The sequence below is a fragment of the Macaca thibetana genome, chromosome 2 (assembly GCF_024542745.1).
Source record: "Macaca thibetana thibetana isolate TM-01 chromosome 2, ASM2454274v1, whole genome shotgun sequence".
Lineage (NCBI taxonomy): Eukaryota > Metazoa > Chordata > Mammalia > Primates > Cercopithecidae > Macaca > Macaca thibetana.
In genome coordinates, this window is record NC_065579.1 from 18,317,476 (window position 1) to 18,337,365 (window position 19,890).

General features: G+C 36.2%; 1 protein-coding gene across 17 annotated transcripts in view; it reads right to left on the reverse strand.

Moving 5' to 3' along the window:
- Positions 1-19,890, reverse strand: part of RBMS3 (RNA binding motif single stranded interacting protein 3) — a 1,212,964-nt gene that overhangs the window by 148,628 nt on the left and 1,044,446 nt on the right. For all 17 annotated transcript variants that reach the window (XM_050779422.1, XM_050779425.1, XM_050779420.1 and 14 more), the window contains one exon: positions 10,041-10,147. In XM_050779422.1, coding sequence (XP_050635379.1) covers positions 10,041-10,147 — 107 coding nt within the window. The remainder of the gene's footprint in view (positions 1-10,040; positions 10,148-19,890) is intronic.

Here is a 19,890-nt window from a genome sequence, read left to right on the forward strand (position 1 = left end):
TGACAAAAGCAATGTGGAAAAGACCCCCTATTCAATAAATGGTGTTCGGATAACCGGCTCACCATATGCAGAAAATTGAAGCTGGACCCCCTCCCTTACATCATGTATAAAAATAAACTCAAGACGAATTAAAGACTTGAATGTAAAACCAAAAAATATAAAAACCCTGAACGATAACCCAGGCAATACCATCATGTACATAGGAATGGGCAAAAATGTCATGACAAAGATATCAAAAGCAATCACAACAAAAGCAAAAATTGACAAATGGGAGCCAACTAAACTTAAGAGCTTCTGCACAGAAGAAAAAAAGATCAACAGAGCAAACAGACAACCTACAGAATGGGAGAAACTATTTGCAAACTATGCATCTGACAAAGGTCTAATATTGAGCATCTATAAAGAACTTAAATTTACAAGAATAAACCAAACAACCCCATTAACAAGTGAGCAAAAGACATGAACAGACAATTTTCAAAAGAAGACATACATGTGGCCAATAAGCATATGAAGAAAAGCTCACCATCTCTGATCATTAAAGAAATGCAAATCAAAACCACAATGAGATATCATCTAACACCAGTCAGAATGGCTATTACTAAAAAGTCAAAATATAGCAGATGCTGGTGAGGTTTCAGAGAAAAGGGAACACTTATAAACTGTTGGTGGGAGTGTAAGTTGGTTCAACCATTGTGAGAAGTAGTATTCCTCAAAGAGCTAAAAGTAGAACTACCATTTGACCCAGCAATCCCATTGCTGGGTATATACCCAGATGAATATAAATCATTCTACCACGAAGACACATGTATGCAAATGTTCATTTTTGCACTATTCACAATAGCAAAGACATGGAATCTACCTAAATGCCCATCAATAACAAATTGGATAAAGAAAATGTGATACATATACACTATGGAATACTATGTAGTTCAAAAGGAGAATGAGATCTTGTCTTTTGCGGGAACATGGATAGAGCTGGAGACCATTGTCCTTTGCAAACTTATGCTGGAACAGAAAACCTAATACCAGATGGTCTTACTTACAAGTGGAAGCTAAATGATCAGAATTCATGAACACACAGAAAAGAACAACAGACACTGGGTTCTACTTGAGGGTGGAGGCTGGGATGAGAGAGAGGAGCAGAAAGAGTTACTATTGGGTACTAGGCTTAATACCTGGGTAGTGAAATGGTCTGTACAACAAACCCGTGTGACAGGAGCAAACAAAATAACATTTTATAAATTGCATCAATAACATTATTTGTAAGGACACTAAAAATTCAAAACTCTAAAAATTACACAGAAGAATTTAGTAATATCATCCTTCATGTCTCAATTAGGATGTGGAAGCTGAAAGGTCATGTATATTCAGCACTATGGAGATAGTAAATTCGATAAGCCACTAGCTGTGCATTAGAATGCTGCTTCTGTCAAAGGCAAGTGCTATGAACCACAGTGGAAAGTACTTGAACATGAGGAATCCTTCTCATAGCCACCAAGGTTGCATAAGCACCTCTGGTATCCAAAATTTATTGTCATTATTTGCCAGAATAAGTAAGTTAATAATTCATTTCTTTCTCTTTGAAAATATTGACCATTTAACAGTTCTCATTTGTAGCTCAATCTTTGTTGATTTCTAGCAATAATTCATGTTTTTGTTTTACTTTTCTTTTTTCTTCTTCTTTTATCCTTTTATCCAAGCCATTCTCTTCCTGCTAGCTCTTTCGGTTTTTATGATTACATGACCTTCAAAGGAAAATTGGCTAGAAACTTGAAAACCACATAACATTCCAGTACTAAATAATGTTTTATGATTTGGAATGTGATCTTACAAAAATATTAATATAATGTGGGTCAAAGTTAAAATATATTATTTTCTACTTGCTTTTTAAAATGTGTTTTATAATCTAAGTAAAAATATAGTGGACAGAATATATTGGTAGCACATTTTTTTTTCAAATAAATGTATCATTAAAAAAATTCCTGTTCGGAAAATAAACTGACATGCCATTTAACTGAAAATCAAGGAATTAAAGCATACTAGTCATAGAAACTCCTAGCAAAGCTGGTTTTGAGATTTAAAAACTTTGAGTTGTGATGATAATGTAATAGTTAAAATAAGTTACTATATAAGCACTTATCATTTGCCAGGCACTGTGTTTTACTTTTGTTACCTCTATGAATCCTTCTGGTCACTAAATATGCATTTTGAACCATTCTCAGTCTGCTGGCGAGGAATCAGAAACTTAAGGACTTTGAAAAACCTGCCCAGCATTGTCATAGTATTGTTACTCGGCTCAGAGGTTGTGGATTTGTGACTGGAATTGAGAGTGTGCTCTCTTAATCACTATAGTGCCTAGATAATTGTGAAGATAAGCACACAATACTGAGCACATCACAGATGGTGACACACTCAGTTCCTTAAAATTCATAAAGAATAACTTTTCTCAATGAGTGTATCAGACTACTCAGCATTCATGAACCATTCACACCCCAAAGCTCCAGTTTCTTCTCTAACTATCATTCTCTCTATGCCACTCAGCACCCTGGGACATAGAGGCATCTGCTGGCCCAGTGGCAAGGTGAAGCTTTTCAACATTAGGAAACATTTCCTGTTTGTAAATGCACATACAGCAATTTCTTAGTTACCCACCCTGAAAATCAGACAAAGAATCAGTTCATATTTAGTAACAAGAGGAATATACACTGATGGTCTTGTGTCTGCTACTATAGTTCTTGTTATTTTTATCATTACTTTGACTTTCGTTTTCTTTTACAGTTGCATAGATATGAAGCCATTTACTGCTAATGATTTCATTCCTACAACACTAAATTATATTGTACTCCACTTTTGATCTCCTACTCTGCAGACAGAGAAGATCTTTGCCATTTTAAGCTCCAAGGGAGAAGGGAATCTGTCTGTCTTACACCACGTCCATACTACCAGACCTATGCCTCCCACATAATGGACACTCAATAAGTCCTTATTGATGACTGAATACTTTTTGCTTAAGTTGCTTCTTCTTTAATATTGTCTTTAAAACAAACTCTTTCAAATATAATTCTTCTCTTAAAAAGAATATTTCTGTAAAAAGTAGTCATACATGGCCGGGCATGGTGGCTCATACCTGTAATCCCAGCACTTTGGGAGGCCGAGGCAAGTAGATCACCTGAGGTCAGGAGTTCGAGACCAGCCTGGTCAACATGGCAAAACCCTGTCTCTACTAAAAGTACAAAGATTAGCCAGGCATGGTGGCGGGCACCTGTAATCCCAGCTACTCAGGAGGCTGAGGCTGGGGAATTGCTTGAATCCAGGAGGCAGAGGTTGTAGTAAGCTGAGATTGTGCCACTGTACCCCAGCCTCGGCGACCAGAGTGAGACTCTATCTCAAAAAAAAAAAAAAAAAAAAAAAAAAAAAAAAAAAAAAAAAAAAAGTAGTCATACACTAAGAAGGTAAGAAAGCAAAAAGGGAACCCAGGGGTATTAAAAGGGCTCTCACTAAGAATGTGCATTTCCAATGTGCATTCAGGGCGGGGGTTTCCTCATGCGTATTGAGGTGCACATCCTCACACATTGTCAGTGCATAACGCAAATTATTACTCAATAAGGGAACAAATGCCTGTGATAACAATGATACTGATGACAATGATGGTGATAAAGACATGGTTGTAATTCACAATTGTGATGCCAAATCTGTAAGTATTCACTATCCTTCAAAAAACAAACAGAACTAGAATGTATCCCTCAAGGAATGTTTACTCATCTAGAATTTAAATATGGGATCTAACTGTTGTATCATTTATATGGCTATCTGCCTACTTAGGAATCTGAAAAGACATCTTTGTTTTAATCATAAATGAATTTAGTCAGAATAAATAATTACACCCAAAGCATTGAGGCACAATGGGGAGGAAACTGGCTGTTTGGAATCAGGTTTTCTCAACTTCGCCTGCATTTGGCTATGGACCCCAAACAGCCTGACAATCCCATTCTCCCACATGACCTTTGCTGGCCTTCATTCACTTACTGGCACTGAAGAGAATTTTTATTAATAGTAGGTCTGAATGGGTAAGAGTTATAAAACTTCACAGCACAGGGGAAGTTTTCATTCATCACTGTAAAGAAGTTGATATCAAGTCTGAAAATAGACAACATATTATCTGGGTTATAGATCATAACAAATCACTTAGTGTAAGCTGGCTGCGATGAAACTGATAACAGCTTTCAGCTCACTAGTAGCAGATTTTGTGAGTGCATTAATGGGACCTACTAATTTAAGGAATTTAAACTACTCTATGTCAGAATATTATATGCCTTAAAAGTTTTCAAACTAACATTTCCAGGCAGGATCACAAGCACTGAACTATCCCATGCGGTGACATTCACATCTAGTTTGAGTGAATGGTGCCCTTAATATTGTGCAATGCACATACTGTACTCCTGTACCCAGAAGACTGTGATTTGGGGAAATAAAAATGCATTTAAATAAAATATCTTTAAGAATTACTATATCATCATACCTAACCTAAAACTTACTCTTTAATTAGAAATAGGTAAAGAATTCCAATTTTTTTTTTTTTTTTTTTGAGATGCAGTCTCGCTCTGTCACCCAGGCTGGAGTGCAGTGGCGCTATCTCAGCTCACTGCAAGCTTCTCCCGGGTTCACGCCATTCTCCTGCCTCAGCCTTCTGAGTAGATGGGACTACAGGCGCCCACCAACACACCTGGCTAATTTTTTGTATTTTTCGTAGAGTCGGGGTTTCACCGTGTTAGCCAGAATGGTCTCAATCCCCTGACCAGGTGATCTGCCTGCCTCGGCCTCCCAAAGTGCTGGGATTACAGGCGTGAGCCACCATGCCCAGCCAAGAATTCAAAATCTTAATATTCGTAGAATGCATCTCCAGAAATCTTATGTGATTTTCTCTTCAACATAACCTGTAAACTATTTCTGGCAACCTGAGTGTTGATTGTTAACGATATCACATTAGTTCCACTAGTTCATTTTCATGTTGAGGCTATGAAAATAATCTTGTTAAATGTTTCTATAGTAAGGAAAAAATCTCTTCAGAGCATCAGATGGAGAGAAAACGTTTAGTATTAGTCATTACTTTTAAACTGACTCCAGCAGAGAACTGTAAACAAGATAAAGGAAAGAAATGTCACTTTATTGATTTTTGTTTTTATCATAACACATTGGCATTTTTTCACTAGACATCTGAGTACTTTACTGGGTTACTTCTTGTTCACTTTCCATGTCTCTTGTTTGTGTCCATAGCCAAAACATCATTTCTGGGAAGTACAATTCCCAAAGCAATTGCTGTCAATGGCATTTACTAACTCAATTAATAGAGCTTGGGAAGATTTTGTGAAAGCTAGATTAGAGTTTTCGAGCCAGTGTGAAGTGGTTGGTTGATATTTGCCCTACTTAAGGATAAAACACCAGCATAAAAATTTGGTGAAACAGCACCATATTCTGGAATTTGAAACTTAGCATTTATCTACATTTGAAAATTCTTAAGGAAACCCAAAGACTACCCACAACCAAAGTTAACATAAAGCATTTTTTAAAATTTAAGTGTCTCTCATCATACTGTAAACATATCCATTCTTTGATTTAATCCAATCATCTTTACAACATAGTTCAATAAAGGTTGCAAAAACAGGCATATCACAAGTTCACATGTCTGTTTATGTGTTGTGACGGTATATTGGTAGTGGTTGAAGAAGTGAATGAATCAATGAATGCATGAGTAAATGTCTATTTTAGTTTACAACTATCTTTACTGGGGCACTAAGTTACCATCAATCAAATTTTGATCTGACCATCTCGAAAATTCTGCAGCTATTTGCTTTTGGATCAGCTGTTATTATTTGTGGTATAAAGTACAATTTGGTGACTTTTTGGTAGTCATTGGAAAAGTCTTCTTTGGGAACACAGAAAAAAGCAACGGGAGTTCCTGATATATTTTTGAACTGAATTGAAACATTCCTGATTCCACACCACTCCACCAATCATTTGGGAGAGCACAAACATGGTTGATGCAGACACTATTTTGCCTAAAGTAAGAAAGAGCCTCAGATGTATAGAATATCTGGCCAACACAATGTTACCAGGGGCCATCAGGGACACTGTGATGATTAAGTTAGATTAATTCTGAGATAGGGATGACATTAAACATATTTTGCCACCAATAGGTCATAAACACTGGCCAATCAGAATTTAAATGCACGAGTAGGATTTGGGAGAACTCCTGCTGTGCCAGCCAGAACCCCATTCTTGCTGGATCATGATGCTCCTGGAGGAGCCACTGGAGAGGAAGGGGAAGTGGAGTTGCACTGATGGCCTAGGGACAGTGTCTACTTACCAAATGATAAGATATATTTTAATATGCCAACAAGTTGCATGGCCCTGCTAGTATATGGAAGTTGAAAATCAGCCCTGCCCTTGGCTTCAGCTTCTTTAGGACGGTGGTTCTCAAAGGGTGGCCTAAAGACACCAAGAATTCCTAAGATCATCTTAGGAGATCTATAGGGTTCTCCCTTTTTAAATGACTTATCTAGATGAAGGTAGATTTTTCTCTATATGTTTAAAGCAAGACAGTGTATAGCAAAAGAGAGAATGCTGAAGTACATGCACAAATCTGGCCATTTTTTACTGAGTCAGACATTAAGTGACTTGTAAAAATATAAAAGTGCACCATTTTTCCCAAAAAATTGCCTCTGTTTTAAAAAAGTATATTTTAATAAAGTATACTATTTTTATCAGCACAAAATGAGTTAATTTGTTATTATTTATTTTGTTGTGAGTAATAAAATTTTAAGAGTGTAAAGGGATCCAGAGACCAAGAGTTTGAGAACTGCTGCTTAAGGAAATAAAACAATAAGAACTGTAGAACACCAAGGAGGAAGAGCCTAATAGCCCCAATCCCTCAATCATTTTACTCAGAGTTCCAATTGTCACTTGAAAGATTCGTTAATAATTTAAAAATATCCTTGTGTTTTTCACTTATGCAGAACATGGTCACTAGCATATATTTATATTTCAAAATCTTGCTAATTTATACTAATTTCTGTGTATAAAGTTTTCTGTATTAGATTTTTTTCATAAAGAAATGCATTTATCCAAATATTGCTAATAAATTTTTTATCAAAATGCCATGAGGAAAAAACAGCTTTAAACAATAAATTAAAAATTTAATTAGTCTATTAATTGGCATGCTTATGGTATGTCTAAAATGCTTGTAATCTATTGGTTTTGTATCCTAAGAATTTCATCAGAAATCCCTTTCACATGACCATTTTTACTTGTCTTTTAGGAGAGAGGAAAAGTAAACATTAACCTCAGTCTGTGCAATTATCTTCAATTCCATAGCAGCATCATCTAAACTACCATCTTTCATTTTATCTAAGACAAGGATTGAAAGGTGTACCATTGTTTCATATATCAAAACAAATAAGCAAAAACAAACACCCCAAATGATCTCTTTATAAAGTTGGTATGCCAACCTTAGTATAATGGTAAATGAAAAACAAAAGTACCCATTAAAAACAGACACCAAAGAAAGTTACTTGTCTCAATCATGACACTGAATGAAGGAAGGGGTTAAAAAAATCCTCCTTTAAGAATCTGACCCAGATCCTGGCTTTGGTTAGTGTTTTTATTTATGAAACCAGTGTGGTCAAAGACCTTAACCAGAGAATGTAGGTAGTGCCCCCAAGTGACTAACAGGAGCAAATGCATTTTATCTTGTAAAATGCCGCTTAGTATAAGAGAACCAATTTCAGAAGCTTTAAAGTGTGGCAAACAACAACAAAGGCATGTGTCTTAGGATCAAATACAGTAACCAGAATTGCCTGGCATATAAAATTAATTAAATATTGCTTATATAGGATTAATGTGTATCATGACATACTTTATCAACATGCTACTATACTTTAGCAAGTAAAATGCAAGGGGGAAATGGAAGCAAAAAATATATAAAATGACGGACACAGTTATCCAACACTCTTCGGGTATCTACTTCTAAGACCACAATCAAAGTGTACAAATTAATATGTGCGTCCCCAAACCAAGAAATTCGATAAGCATGTTTCTAGGGCATGCTATTTCTCTGCCTAATCTATTTTCTCTTAATGTGTACATATATTTGAAATATATTTTACTGGTCACAGATAAATTATATTACAGTCCCTTGATTTTCATAGATCAACAGGAAAATTTATAGCTCTTAAAAATAAACTTTTGAAAACAAAGATTAGGAATATACCTTTAAAACCTATGTTTAAATTATAAGGTGCTCTGGGTCCTAAACTTCACTCCACAATGCTTCCACACCATAGTATATATCGCATTTATCATGCTTTGAAGCAAAGTCTTAGATTCTATATACAGTAGCCAGGTGGCAGCTGTAACTCTCTATATTTTGTCTTTATTGATTCCATTTTCAAGAAATGTACACTGAGGTGAAATGTCTTGCTGCAATTGCCATCTATTGTATGAAGGTAATATTATAGTTCCTTAAGGAGACAGAAACTGAAACTTCTGTCATAAATGCCAAGTTGCTAATTGAGCTTGGGGCTTTATGATGATAATCTGTGACCCAAAGATATCTCTAATCAGCAGGCGTTTTATCCAACCAAATTTTAAAATGTCAAATGAGTCTTTCTAGATTATGGCTGTTTGGTAGGGGACATGTGATAATGAGTACTATCAGGCATCAGTTGTCTTCTGTGGCCAATAGGGTTATCTGCTGATGCACTGGACTCCATGCTGAAAACACATGGATCACTCCCTCCACCTCCTTTTGAGAACATAATATCCACTGCCTTTCTAAAGTTGAGAATATTAAAACTCTTGTATTTTTTTTATTAGTTTTTGAGGCCCAATGATGACTCTGTTTTTCATGTCTTAATGTAATGAGTTACAGTTTACATAGTACTTGAACACAACTATAACCTTTAAGAGGAGTTTTGAGACCTGCATGGAAACACTCAAAACAAAAAATGGTCTTAGAAACAGAAACTTAAAAAAGGCTAAAGGATTTGCTGAGAAAAATTCCAGCCTCCTTTCTTTCTTACCACTGTTCTGTCAGTATTCAAAGTGTAAAATGCTGCATCAAGTACAATGCTTCTTAAACGACAAATGGATGAAGTAGGTGCTTTGAATGAAATACTAAATAAAGCTCTTCTGTTGAAATTATGGCCTTGATACAAAATGGCATTTATTCAAGTCATTCAAACAACTCTATTCCATTTCACAAATAATGAAAAGACCTCATGGAAGCTCAGGCGCCTTTTCCTTGTCTTCTTAAAAAAAAGTAACAAAAAGAACACATTCCTAAGTGGCATTGGATCCATAAGCTGGCTTATCTACCAATTTGTATTGAGGGTAAATGGATAGTGAGCTGTTCAGTACTTTTCCTTCTTCTTGTTGTGAAAAGCAAAATGCTGTATGTATTTTTTCTTCCTCCCTTTTGACCAATAGACAATATCTTATTTTATATATATATATACACACACACACATATATGTACATATATATGTATAACAGATATCAAAACATTTATGAACATATGGGAATATGCATAAATATACATACATGTGCAAGTAAATCATCTCAATAGCAGGATGAAAAACAACCAAATTTTACCTGCCTGTTTCAAAACACAAACATTCAACTCTCCCTACTGATGTCACTGAAAATATTTTGTTAAGTAATTATACCCTCATTTTATAGCTATTATACAGATAGAAATCAAATCTTTGTAGATAAGTATTTCAGTGAGTTCCTTTCAGGTTCAAGTTTGGTTAAAGACAGAAGACTTGCTATCGTGCAGAACTGAGGTTAATTTTGCAGTCCTCTACTCCTTCTCAATAATTTCATCTAGAACACATTAACATGAGGCTGCTCATTTGCCCCTTTGAAGACACTGGGTATTCTATGGGACCCAATTTCATCATGGCACCATACGTCTGCCTTGCCACCTTCTGAGGGATATCTACTGCCAAATTTCAGAACAAATGTTGTCAGTTAGGACTCACCTCTCCTTCCCTGGGCCAAGGCCTCCCATTCTGGGTATATTTGCTTTGATTCTGTCGCTTCTTTTGTCCTCCATCAGCAAATTTGCACAGCAAAGGCTCACTGGGGGCTGGGAAGATAAGAAACCAATTCTACATTAACAAGTTCCCCTTCAAAAATAAGTGATTATGTCAGTCACAGTAGTGCTTTGTAATGAATATCGTTTGAAGTAACATCTTGCTTCTGAAGAGATATTTGGCCCCCTTTTAGTCTCAGCTCTGTTGGCCGCTGTTCTAACTAACTGGGCTTCAAAAAAGTACTGGCAGATCATAAAAGAATAGAACAAATATTGTTGAAAAAATAATCAGTTGAAGCAGAATGTGAAATTTGCTTTAGAAGTAAAGAGGCAAGCACCGACCCTTCAAGTAATGTCAGAAACATGTTCATAATCGGTATTTATATGTGGATAAATATTTCTTCCTCAAAGCAACCATGTTTGCACTGTAGAAACTGAAGCATTCAATTTTGGAAAGAGATGATTAGGAGCTTCTTTCTCAAAAGAGAGACATTTTGCTAACCGCAATCAAATTAGCTTTTTAAAAATTAGTCCTCTGTAATTTCTAAATGGCTAGGAGCTGATGCTCCACCCAACCCTCTTCACTCCAATTTTCCAGTAAAATCTAATCAGAATCCCGGAGAGAACAATTATTAGAATGTTAAGTGAACCCGCATGATAAAAAATATAGCCAAAGGATATGGCTGTAACTTGTGAGTCCCGGATTGCTAGAGGTGGTCCTACATGACTCAGGTAAACGTATTTCCCAAGAGAAAGTGACCAAAACTGATGTCTGAACTCCTCTTCCAACAATTACATTGGAAAATGACAATCTTTTAAAACCCAACAGGGCAAAATTATTCTTTGAGAACTGATGTTCTCCTTCACATCCCTGCTTGACTGGGAAATTGCTGCTTGTTATCACATAAATATATTTTTAAATGAATGAATACAATGAAAGCCAAAGTGGTCTGGCAAACTTGGTTAATACATCAATGTGGCTGGGAAGGTTAATTTCTTAGTTTATCTGCTTGAATTAACCAGATATTAATTTGTCAGTTTATAGTCTGAAAACCAAAATGACCACCCTGCACAACTGTTACTCGTTAGGAAAAGTGTGTTTTACTAAAGATTAGTTATACTAAAGGCCCTAATTCTTGACCAATCCCTGTGTCCTTGCCTTTTGCTCTATAATATCGTGGAGCCCTCTCACTCTGACTCTAGATCTGACCCCATGTGATTGCTTTGGCCAGTAGGATGTTAGCAAATGAGACATGAGCAGAAGCTTGAAATGGGTTTAAGTTTTGGGAGTTGCTTCTTTTGCTCCTCTGCATGGCTATGTGAACACGCCCAGGTTAGCCTGCTGGAGGATGAGATGCGAATAAAGATGTGTCATCCTTAACATCCTAACATTCCAGCCAAAGCCGTACTAGATCATCCAATGCCAGCCACCACCCAGACACGTGAACCCGTACATCCAAGATCAGTAGTGGTACAGAGTTAACTTGCAGTTAACAACAGAAAAAAATATATAAGCCCAGATGATATAAATTGAGCCCACCACACAAACATGTAAGCTAAAGAAATCTTTATTGTTTCATGCCACTAAGATGTTATAATTGATATGCTGCATTATTGTCTTGTTAGATAACTGGCACAGCTTCCCCAACATCCATTTTTCCCCATTCCCACCCCAGCTAGATTGCTTGCATTTAACTTACCTGGTAAAGTTAAACATTTTTAAGGAATTAATGAGAATTCTAAAATTGTTTCCAAAATCAACAGTGGAAAAAGAGTACAATCAAACAGGTACCTACAAATAAATATTTGAAAATCATTTGGCTCTAAGGGGCAGTCATATTTTGTCAAATCCTTTTTAGCTCACTCTTTATTAGCAGCAACTCTGTTTATCAGTACTGGAGGAAACGGCTCAAAGAGAGAAGGGTCACCGTTGCCCAAGAGAAATAAAAAGCAAAATGTCATTCCTGCCGTATACAGAGCACACAGTTCTGTATAGAGAGAGCACTCAATAAATATCGTTGCCTCACTGAACACAAGTGGTTTTTCACACTGACTGCTCTGATGAGCCTCCGACTTCAGTGACTTGGGTGAAGCCAGGAAAATCACACGACAGAAAAACTGCATCATGGAATGTCTGTAGATAGTCACTGCCTTTAAGTTAGAAGTACTGTAAATTCTGATTCCTGATTATTTATGTTAGAAGTACTTTAAATTCTGAGTCCAGATGAAAACCCTAAATGCTAAATGCAATCATTGTATCCCAATATTATCTGAGTAACATAATTTCCTGTGAGATTTCAAAACTATATACCACATGTAAAATCCTCCTTCTCTGTATTTTCTCTCTTGCCATTTTAAAGATTCAAGTACATATCGCTATTAAAATGGGATAGTCACGCTAACGTATGAGTTCATCACTGTCAGTGGTACAAATTTCTCACAAGAGGTAAATCTAGAAGCACTTTACATTTCTTGCTGTAAAGAAAGTGGTTCCGGTTTCTTGTGAGGAGGGATGGCAGCTTTGTGTGCCTCTGTTAGGTAAGAAATTTTCCTAGCAACTGCATTCACAGACACACACATAACACTCACAGGTAAGTTTTTTTGTTTGTTTGTTTTTAACAAACAACTTTATTGAGTCAACTGACATAAAATAAACTGTACATATTCCCAGTATACAATTTGTCAGTGCTGATATACGCATATGCCTATGTGACCATCACCATTGTCAAGATAATGTACATACACATCACCCTTAACAGTCAGAAGCTTCTTCCTACTCAAATATAGTCTTTTTGTTTTAACCAAGGAATGTTATCCAAGCAGAGGACTTTTTTTTTTTTTTTAGTATTTGGTGTTAATAATAGGCTAAAGTTTATCAAGCACTTCCATTTTATATAGATCATTCATTTAATCTTCACTACAACTCTATGAGGCAACTAATTTTTTCCCTATTTTACCAGTGAAGGAACTGATATTCAGAATGGTTTAGTGGCTTGTGGCAGGTCACACACCTGGGATTTAAACCTAAGTAGCAGCTAAACCACTAAGTGCAGTTGTACCAATACTGAATTAGAAATCAGGCTTTATCTGCGAAGTATCATCCTTGAGGAAAAATCTATCTTGTTATATCTATTTGCACTGTGTCCAAATAAGCAGAATTGGCCCATACATAAGAACTTTTGTGTCCAGATTTATTTTTAAGTCCTACAGTCCATGCATGATGGGGCATCAGTGACCCAATATGGCATGAGATTGAATTTGTCCTCTTGGATGTCTGATTCATAGGTGAGGAGCATGTTTTCACTCCCTTCCTTAGTCCCATTACCAGTTTTCCCTTAATATCATAATGCTTCTGTTAACATCAGATTTCTATTTAAAAAAAGACCAACTTGCTTATTTTGTTCTTAAAACCTTCTCTGATAATTTCCAGATTTTTATTCTGCCTTAAGACTATAAGAACACATTGAACAGTGGCTACAGAAAATTCTGGGTTTCTTTTTCAACTTGTAAATGGTAATCAAGTATTTTTAAGTTTTACCTTTTATATATCTTTGGGTAATGGTTTTTATGAAACATATTTCTACTCTCTGAATCAGGGTTGTTTATTGTCCCCTAATCATGGTTCTTATAAGGTTTATAGGATAGTCCCTGGTTCTAATAGTCTAGAATATGACTTCTCTTTAGGTAGTTTCTATAGGATCATATTTCCATAGGCTTTATCACATACTTTGGGGGCACTTAATTGTTAAGGGTACCAGCTTCCTGGGTTTGAAGTCTGGCTCCCTTACTTACTAGCTACAAGATACTAGGCGCATTTCTTTCCTTCCTCCCTCCCTCCCTCCCTTCCTTCCTTCCTTCCTTCCTTCCTTCCTTCCTTCCTTCCTTCCTTCCTTCCTTCCTTCCTTCCTTCCTCTCTTTCTCTTTCTCTCTCTCTTCTTCTCTTTTCTCTTTTCTTTTCTTTCCTCCCTCCCTCCCTCCCTCCCTTCCTTCCTTCCTTCCTTCCTTCCTTCCTTCCTTCCTTCCTTCCTTCCTTCTACATTTCTGTAACTCATTTTTCTTATGTATAAAATGGGGAAAATAATGTTAAATACTTCATAGAACTGATGTGAAAGCTTTTTTTTAAAGAATATTGTATCTAAATAAATACCGAATCCATTTGCTGCAAAGATTATGATCGATTAGAATCTCTGTCAGCCACTTTCCAGTTATCAACTGTGAAACCTGGTCATGTGTCAGTGTCAGAGAGTTTGGAACGTTTAAGCTTTATTTTCATCAGCTCTGTCCATTTTAACTCCATAGAGGCTTCGTCAACATACAGAACTTGCAACTATCTTCAACAACAACTGAAAGATGTGTTCATGGAAAAGATCTGTGTTTCTAAAATGGTTCCTGTTTGGATAGCTTGTCATTGGGTCATCTGGTCACTACAGCACTAGGTCCCTTTCCTGAGTCATTGCCAGGAGTTGGCTTTCATTATCTCCTGGGTATGAGGCATGTTATGTTATTATTATCTGCGTTAACCTCCATTTGCCTGTGATGAATGATCCCTGTTCCTTTGCTGTTGTTTCTGATCATTAGTACTATTACTATTATTTCGCCACTCAATTGCAAAAGCTCTATTGGCAGTTTAAATCCATCAAGGTTGTATTTTACTACTAGAAAAACTATTGTGCCATCTACATAGTAATAGATTTCACTGGGGTTTCCCTTTTTCAGGTCCCATGTTAAAATGTTAAATAATTACTGTTGCTAAAGCTAAGTTCCAGAAAATCTTTCCTCATTAAAAGAGACCATCTCTACCTTTCATTACCTCTCCCTAAAACAATTACATACATATAATTACGTACCTATAATTACATATCCAAAAAGGCAGGTCTTTCCCAATTCCCTTACTCAAACACTTATATTAAATAAATAAAACAAAATGCTCTAAATGAGTTATTTACACCAATATTTCTTCTACTGACTAGCATAAAAAAATTTAGCAGAGGCCTCACTTAAACAAATATTACCAAATAACAATGCTCTAGATTGCCAAGGATCAAATATATAAAGAGTATGAGATTCTGGATTTTGAGCCTACCTTATAATTTTCCCTTATTTTAAAGAGACCTTTCAAATAATTATTTTTGACACTAAGAAAAAATTTAAAAGTCATACGGTGAGATTTTCTTAGCTTTCAACTAAGATCTCTTTGTGAACTGTCTTCATAAATTTTACAATTTTTTAAAGTTCTCAAATATTAGCCACTCTGATACTTGGGGATCTGCATAAGCGTTAGGCTATGAATATTGATAATGACCTATTTATATTTACTGACATTGCTAAGTTAAAACATCTGATTGTATTAATTTTAAGATGATTATATATTGTTAATTTTAACATGATTATAATGGAAGACAGATACAGCCACAATGTTTTACTAGATACATTTTTAAAAACACCAGAAATACATTTTCAAATGTGCTATTTCAAAAACAAAGAATATATTTCCATATTATCCTTAAATTTCAGGAGTCAAATTCAGATTAATTTCCCAAAGAGAAATATTTCATTGAGAGTGGCAGAGAAAACATTAGTAGAATAGGTGAACTAAAATTCACATAATCATCTAGTTCTCTTCCTAAATACCTTTAAGATAAAATCCAAATTCCTTGATTAGAAAATAAGAATTTTTCCCCTGCATCATATCTTTATTAGTATCCTTCCATCCCTGAATAGTTTACAGTTCTGTCACTTCCTTTTTTTTTTTTTTTTTTTTTTCCAGACAGAGTCTTCCTCTGTCACCCAGGCTGGAGTGCAGTGGCTTGATCTTGGATCTCAGCTCACTGCAACCTGCGCCTCCCGGGTTCAAGTTATTCTCCTGCCTCAGCCTCCTGAGTAGCTGGGACTCAGCTACAAACTACTACATATGCCACCACACCCAGCTAATTTCACTCTCGTCACTTCTAAGTGCAGTTCTTTCCTGCCTGGAATTTCTTTTCCCAACTGCCCCCACCACACATGCACACACACACCCCTCCACCTGGCAAATGACAAGGAAGCCCTCTTTGACTCCCAGCTCAGAGTGATATGATCTAGTGTGTATTTGGCCAACTTTCACAGGTTGAATGCTGTTTCTCTTTGTGTTAAATAAATCCTTTGACAGGATTAATTTATTTCCAGGTCTGAGGGTAGAAAGTGATCATAGGAGAGGTTGGAGTGAAGTTTGCCATGTCTGTATTATGTGTGCAATGTGTGTGTGTGTGTGTACACTGTTAACAGCATTTTGAACTTAGTTATAGATAATACATGAAAGTGATGTTACTCACAGCAAGGTCAATGAACCCAGAAGCAATGGAATCATCACCTGGGAGCTTGTTAGAAATGTAGACTCTTGGGCCCCTTTCTAGACCAACTACATCAAAATCTGTATTTTAACCAGATCCCCAGGTGATTTCTGTGTATGTTAAGATTGGAGAAGAACTGTTTTGGTTATGACTGGCTCCATAACTGAAAGAGGAATGCATGTTAAATGTTAAACATGAAATGCTCTGAATAATTAGAAACTTCAGTAGCACAAAAATATTATATTGCTTACAATTTCCTATTTGCAGGATTATGGTGCCAATTACTTTCGTTTAGTCTCTTTTAACAGTAGTTAAAATAGAGACTAAATGAAGAAGAGGCCTTTGTGGAAGTGAGATGCCATTATAAGCCACAGACTTTAATGTTCTAGAAGACATTATGGTCTATCATGCAAATGGGGAGTATTTAAAATATAATTATAACAATGCACGGCAATAAAGTTGCACAGCAATTATGAAGGAGTAATTACTGTTTGCTTGCTTAGTGGAGTATTTCTAGTCTTCCAAACTTTGTATTAAACATGCAACATACAATGCATAAACTGATGTAATGATCGGATGGCTTATAGGATTTGGTGTTTTAAGCAAGCAAACAAAACAATGACAAAGATTTTGCTTACCAAAATTAAGGTATGATAATTTATTTTGATTTTCTGTTTACAATTTAAAATACATGCAGTTTGATAAGTCACTAAAATGTTCTTTAATATGTTATTGATGAGAAGATATTGACATCTAAGATATCAACAGCAGAATTCCTACTTTCCTTAGAGAAGTTGAACATTTTTAATTTTAACAATCAATTTATTTAAGCTATTCTAGTGTTTGTATTGGACTGTGGTCACGGTTTTAAATATTTGTTTATTACTATAACATTACTGGTCTGGTACTTTAACTATTAAATTTAAATATTCCTCATTTCAGATAGGTTACCAATCTAACTTCAAGAAAAAATAAGAGTGGGAGGAGCTGGGTGGGAAAGAAAAGCGAATGAAAACAGATGCAGTTTATTCGAGGTGAGTTTATAAAATCTTAGTAAAATAGTAGACAAAATAAAGGACTTTAAAAAAGAATCTCAATAATTAAAAGTTAAAATGTTATAAATGTTTGATCCAGGAGATACCTTTAAGGAAAAATTGTGAGGTTGTAAATTATATCTCATTTAAAAAAATGAAACAAATGATCACAAGGTCAGGAGATCGAGACCATCCTGGCTAACACTGTGAAACCCCATCTCCACTAAAAAAGTACATTTAAAAAAAAAAAAAAATTAGCCGGGCGTGGTGGCGAGAGCCTGCAGTCCCAGCTACTCGGAAGGCTGAGGCAGGAGAATGGGGTAAACCCGGGAGGCGGAGCTTGCAGTGAGCCGAGACCGCGCCACTGCACTCCAGCCTGGGCGACAGAGTGAGACTCCGTCTCAAAAACAAAAACAAAAACAAAAAACAAACAACAACAACAACAACAAAAAACAAATGAAACCTCTCCCTAAACTATTCCTGTGATATTCTGGGTGACTTGCACATTAAAAAGCTGTTCATACTAATGGTGCAAACATTATACTAATAGAAGGATGATAATGAAACTCAGTAGCATTTTTAACCCAGTCAATCTTTTCTTTATTTTTTAACCCACATGTATTCAATACCAAATAATACTGGCACTACTCTAAACTTTGCTTCTGGCAAAGTGGTCACAGTCTAGAAGGGGAGAAAGCCAAGTAAAAGGAAAACTGAAGATTACAATGGTTGCTATAACAGAAATATAGATAGGCATTTGTGGAGCATAGAATGGATGTCAACCTCCAGCACTACAGTCATAGAATCTCCTCTAGCTTAGAAATCACGTCCAATTCCACAGTTTGAAACAATAGTTTACATATATGCCCCACCTCCCACCCCATGCCAACTGCCAAATTATGAACTAGCACATGGAAGTCAACTGTCACTTACTCTGGATAAAAAGTTTTAATCAAATGTTTGTTAAATGAAAATATAAATAAGAAAGGTGGATGCAATGCTAAGATTTAGTCAAAATGCTTTAAGAATGTCTGGGGCCGGCCGGGTGCAGTGGCTCACGCCTATAATCCCAGCACTTTGGGAGGCCGAGGCGGGCGGATCACACGTCAGGAGATCGAGACCATCCTGGCTAACATGGTGAAACCCCATCTCTACCAAAAACACAAAAAAATTAGCCGGGCGTTGTGGCAGGCGCCTGTAGTCCCAGCTACTCGGCAGGAGAATGGAGTGAACCCAGGAGGCGGAGGTTGCAGTGAGTCGAGAGATCACACCACTGCACTCCAGCCTGGACGACAGATAGAGACTCCACCTCAAAAAACAAAAACAACAACAACAAAAAACGTCTGGGGCTATCTAGACCTGATATTGAGAACTGGTAGCCTTGCAACAAGGAATTAGAACTCCTTTTGTACTTGCTCCAACACTCCACAGTCCTTCCAAATGCAGACAGAATAGTTTATACTGATTTGGAACAAAAAATATTTATGGAAAAATGCTAGAAATAAGCATCTGAAGCTAACTGTATGCTGGAACCCATGCCTTTAATTATTTTCACTTATCCCAAAACACTATTTTTTGTTATATCCAGGAAGGTCTTGAAGAATAAGGCCTCTGAAATGTTTGCAAAAGGTTTTGTTAGAAAACGTCCACTTTCTTTTCCACGTGTGCCCCGTGCAGGATAGACTTCTGATGCCTACCAGAGTGTGTACGTGTGTACGTGTATGTGTATGCCACCGTGCATATGTATGTTTGTATTTATTTCTAGATATAGACTGGCAAGCTTTCAATGGAAACCATAATTTACATGGCAAAAATTACTTGAAGGTTACAACACAGAATTATTATATTTTGGAGTTAGAAAACCTGCATATGGCAAAGGAAGCTATTTGGTTACATTTTCTTTTGACTCTTAGCATCCTGCTTAGTATTTAATTATGTTTTGTGTGCAATAATAAGTGAGGCGTAGCTAGGTACGTAATTCTGAGTTGTAATAAAATCCCATGCTGAGTGGTGTATAGATCCTGTTTGCCGTATAACTGTAAACTTTACCTAATTCAAACTCTTAATTTTGTCAATAAGGAAAATAAAAATAAAAGTTTAATGAATTACTTGCTAATTTGTGGTATTTGGTGACAAAGTTACGATCATTTCTTTTGATTTTTAAGTGAACGCTTTCTCCAACTGCTTACTTTCTACCCTCTTTACCATCAGAAGGAATAGGGAATGAAGTTTGAGCAGTTCTTATGCCTGACTTTATCATTTTGGAATGGGGCAAAAAGATTGAGTACTCACAAAAATATAATTACAGTGGTTCTCTGGGCCAGGTTAGAATTAGAACCAAAAGCTAGGAAACCAGTTAGATCTCCTAAAAGAATGTATGCTGCCCCTCTAATAATGGCTTGTTTTAAAGGAATAAACAAAACAAATCATCTGG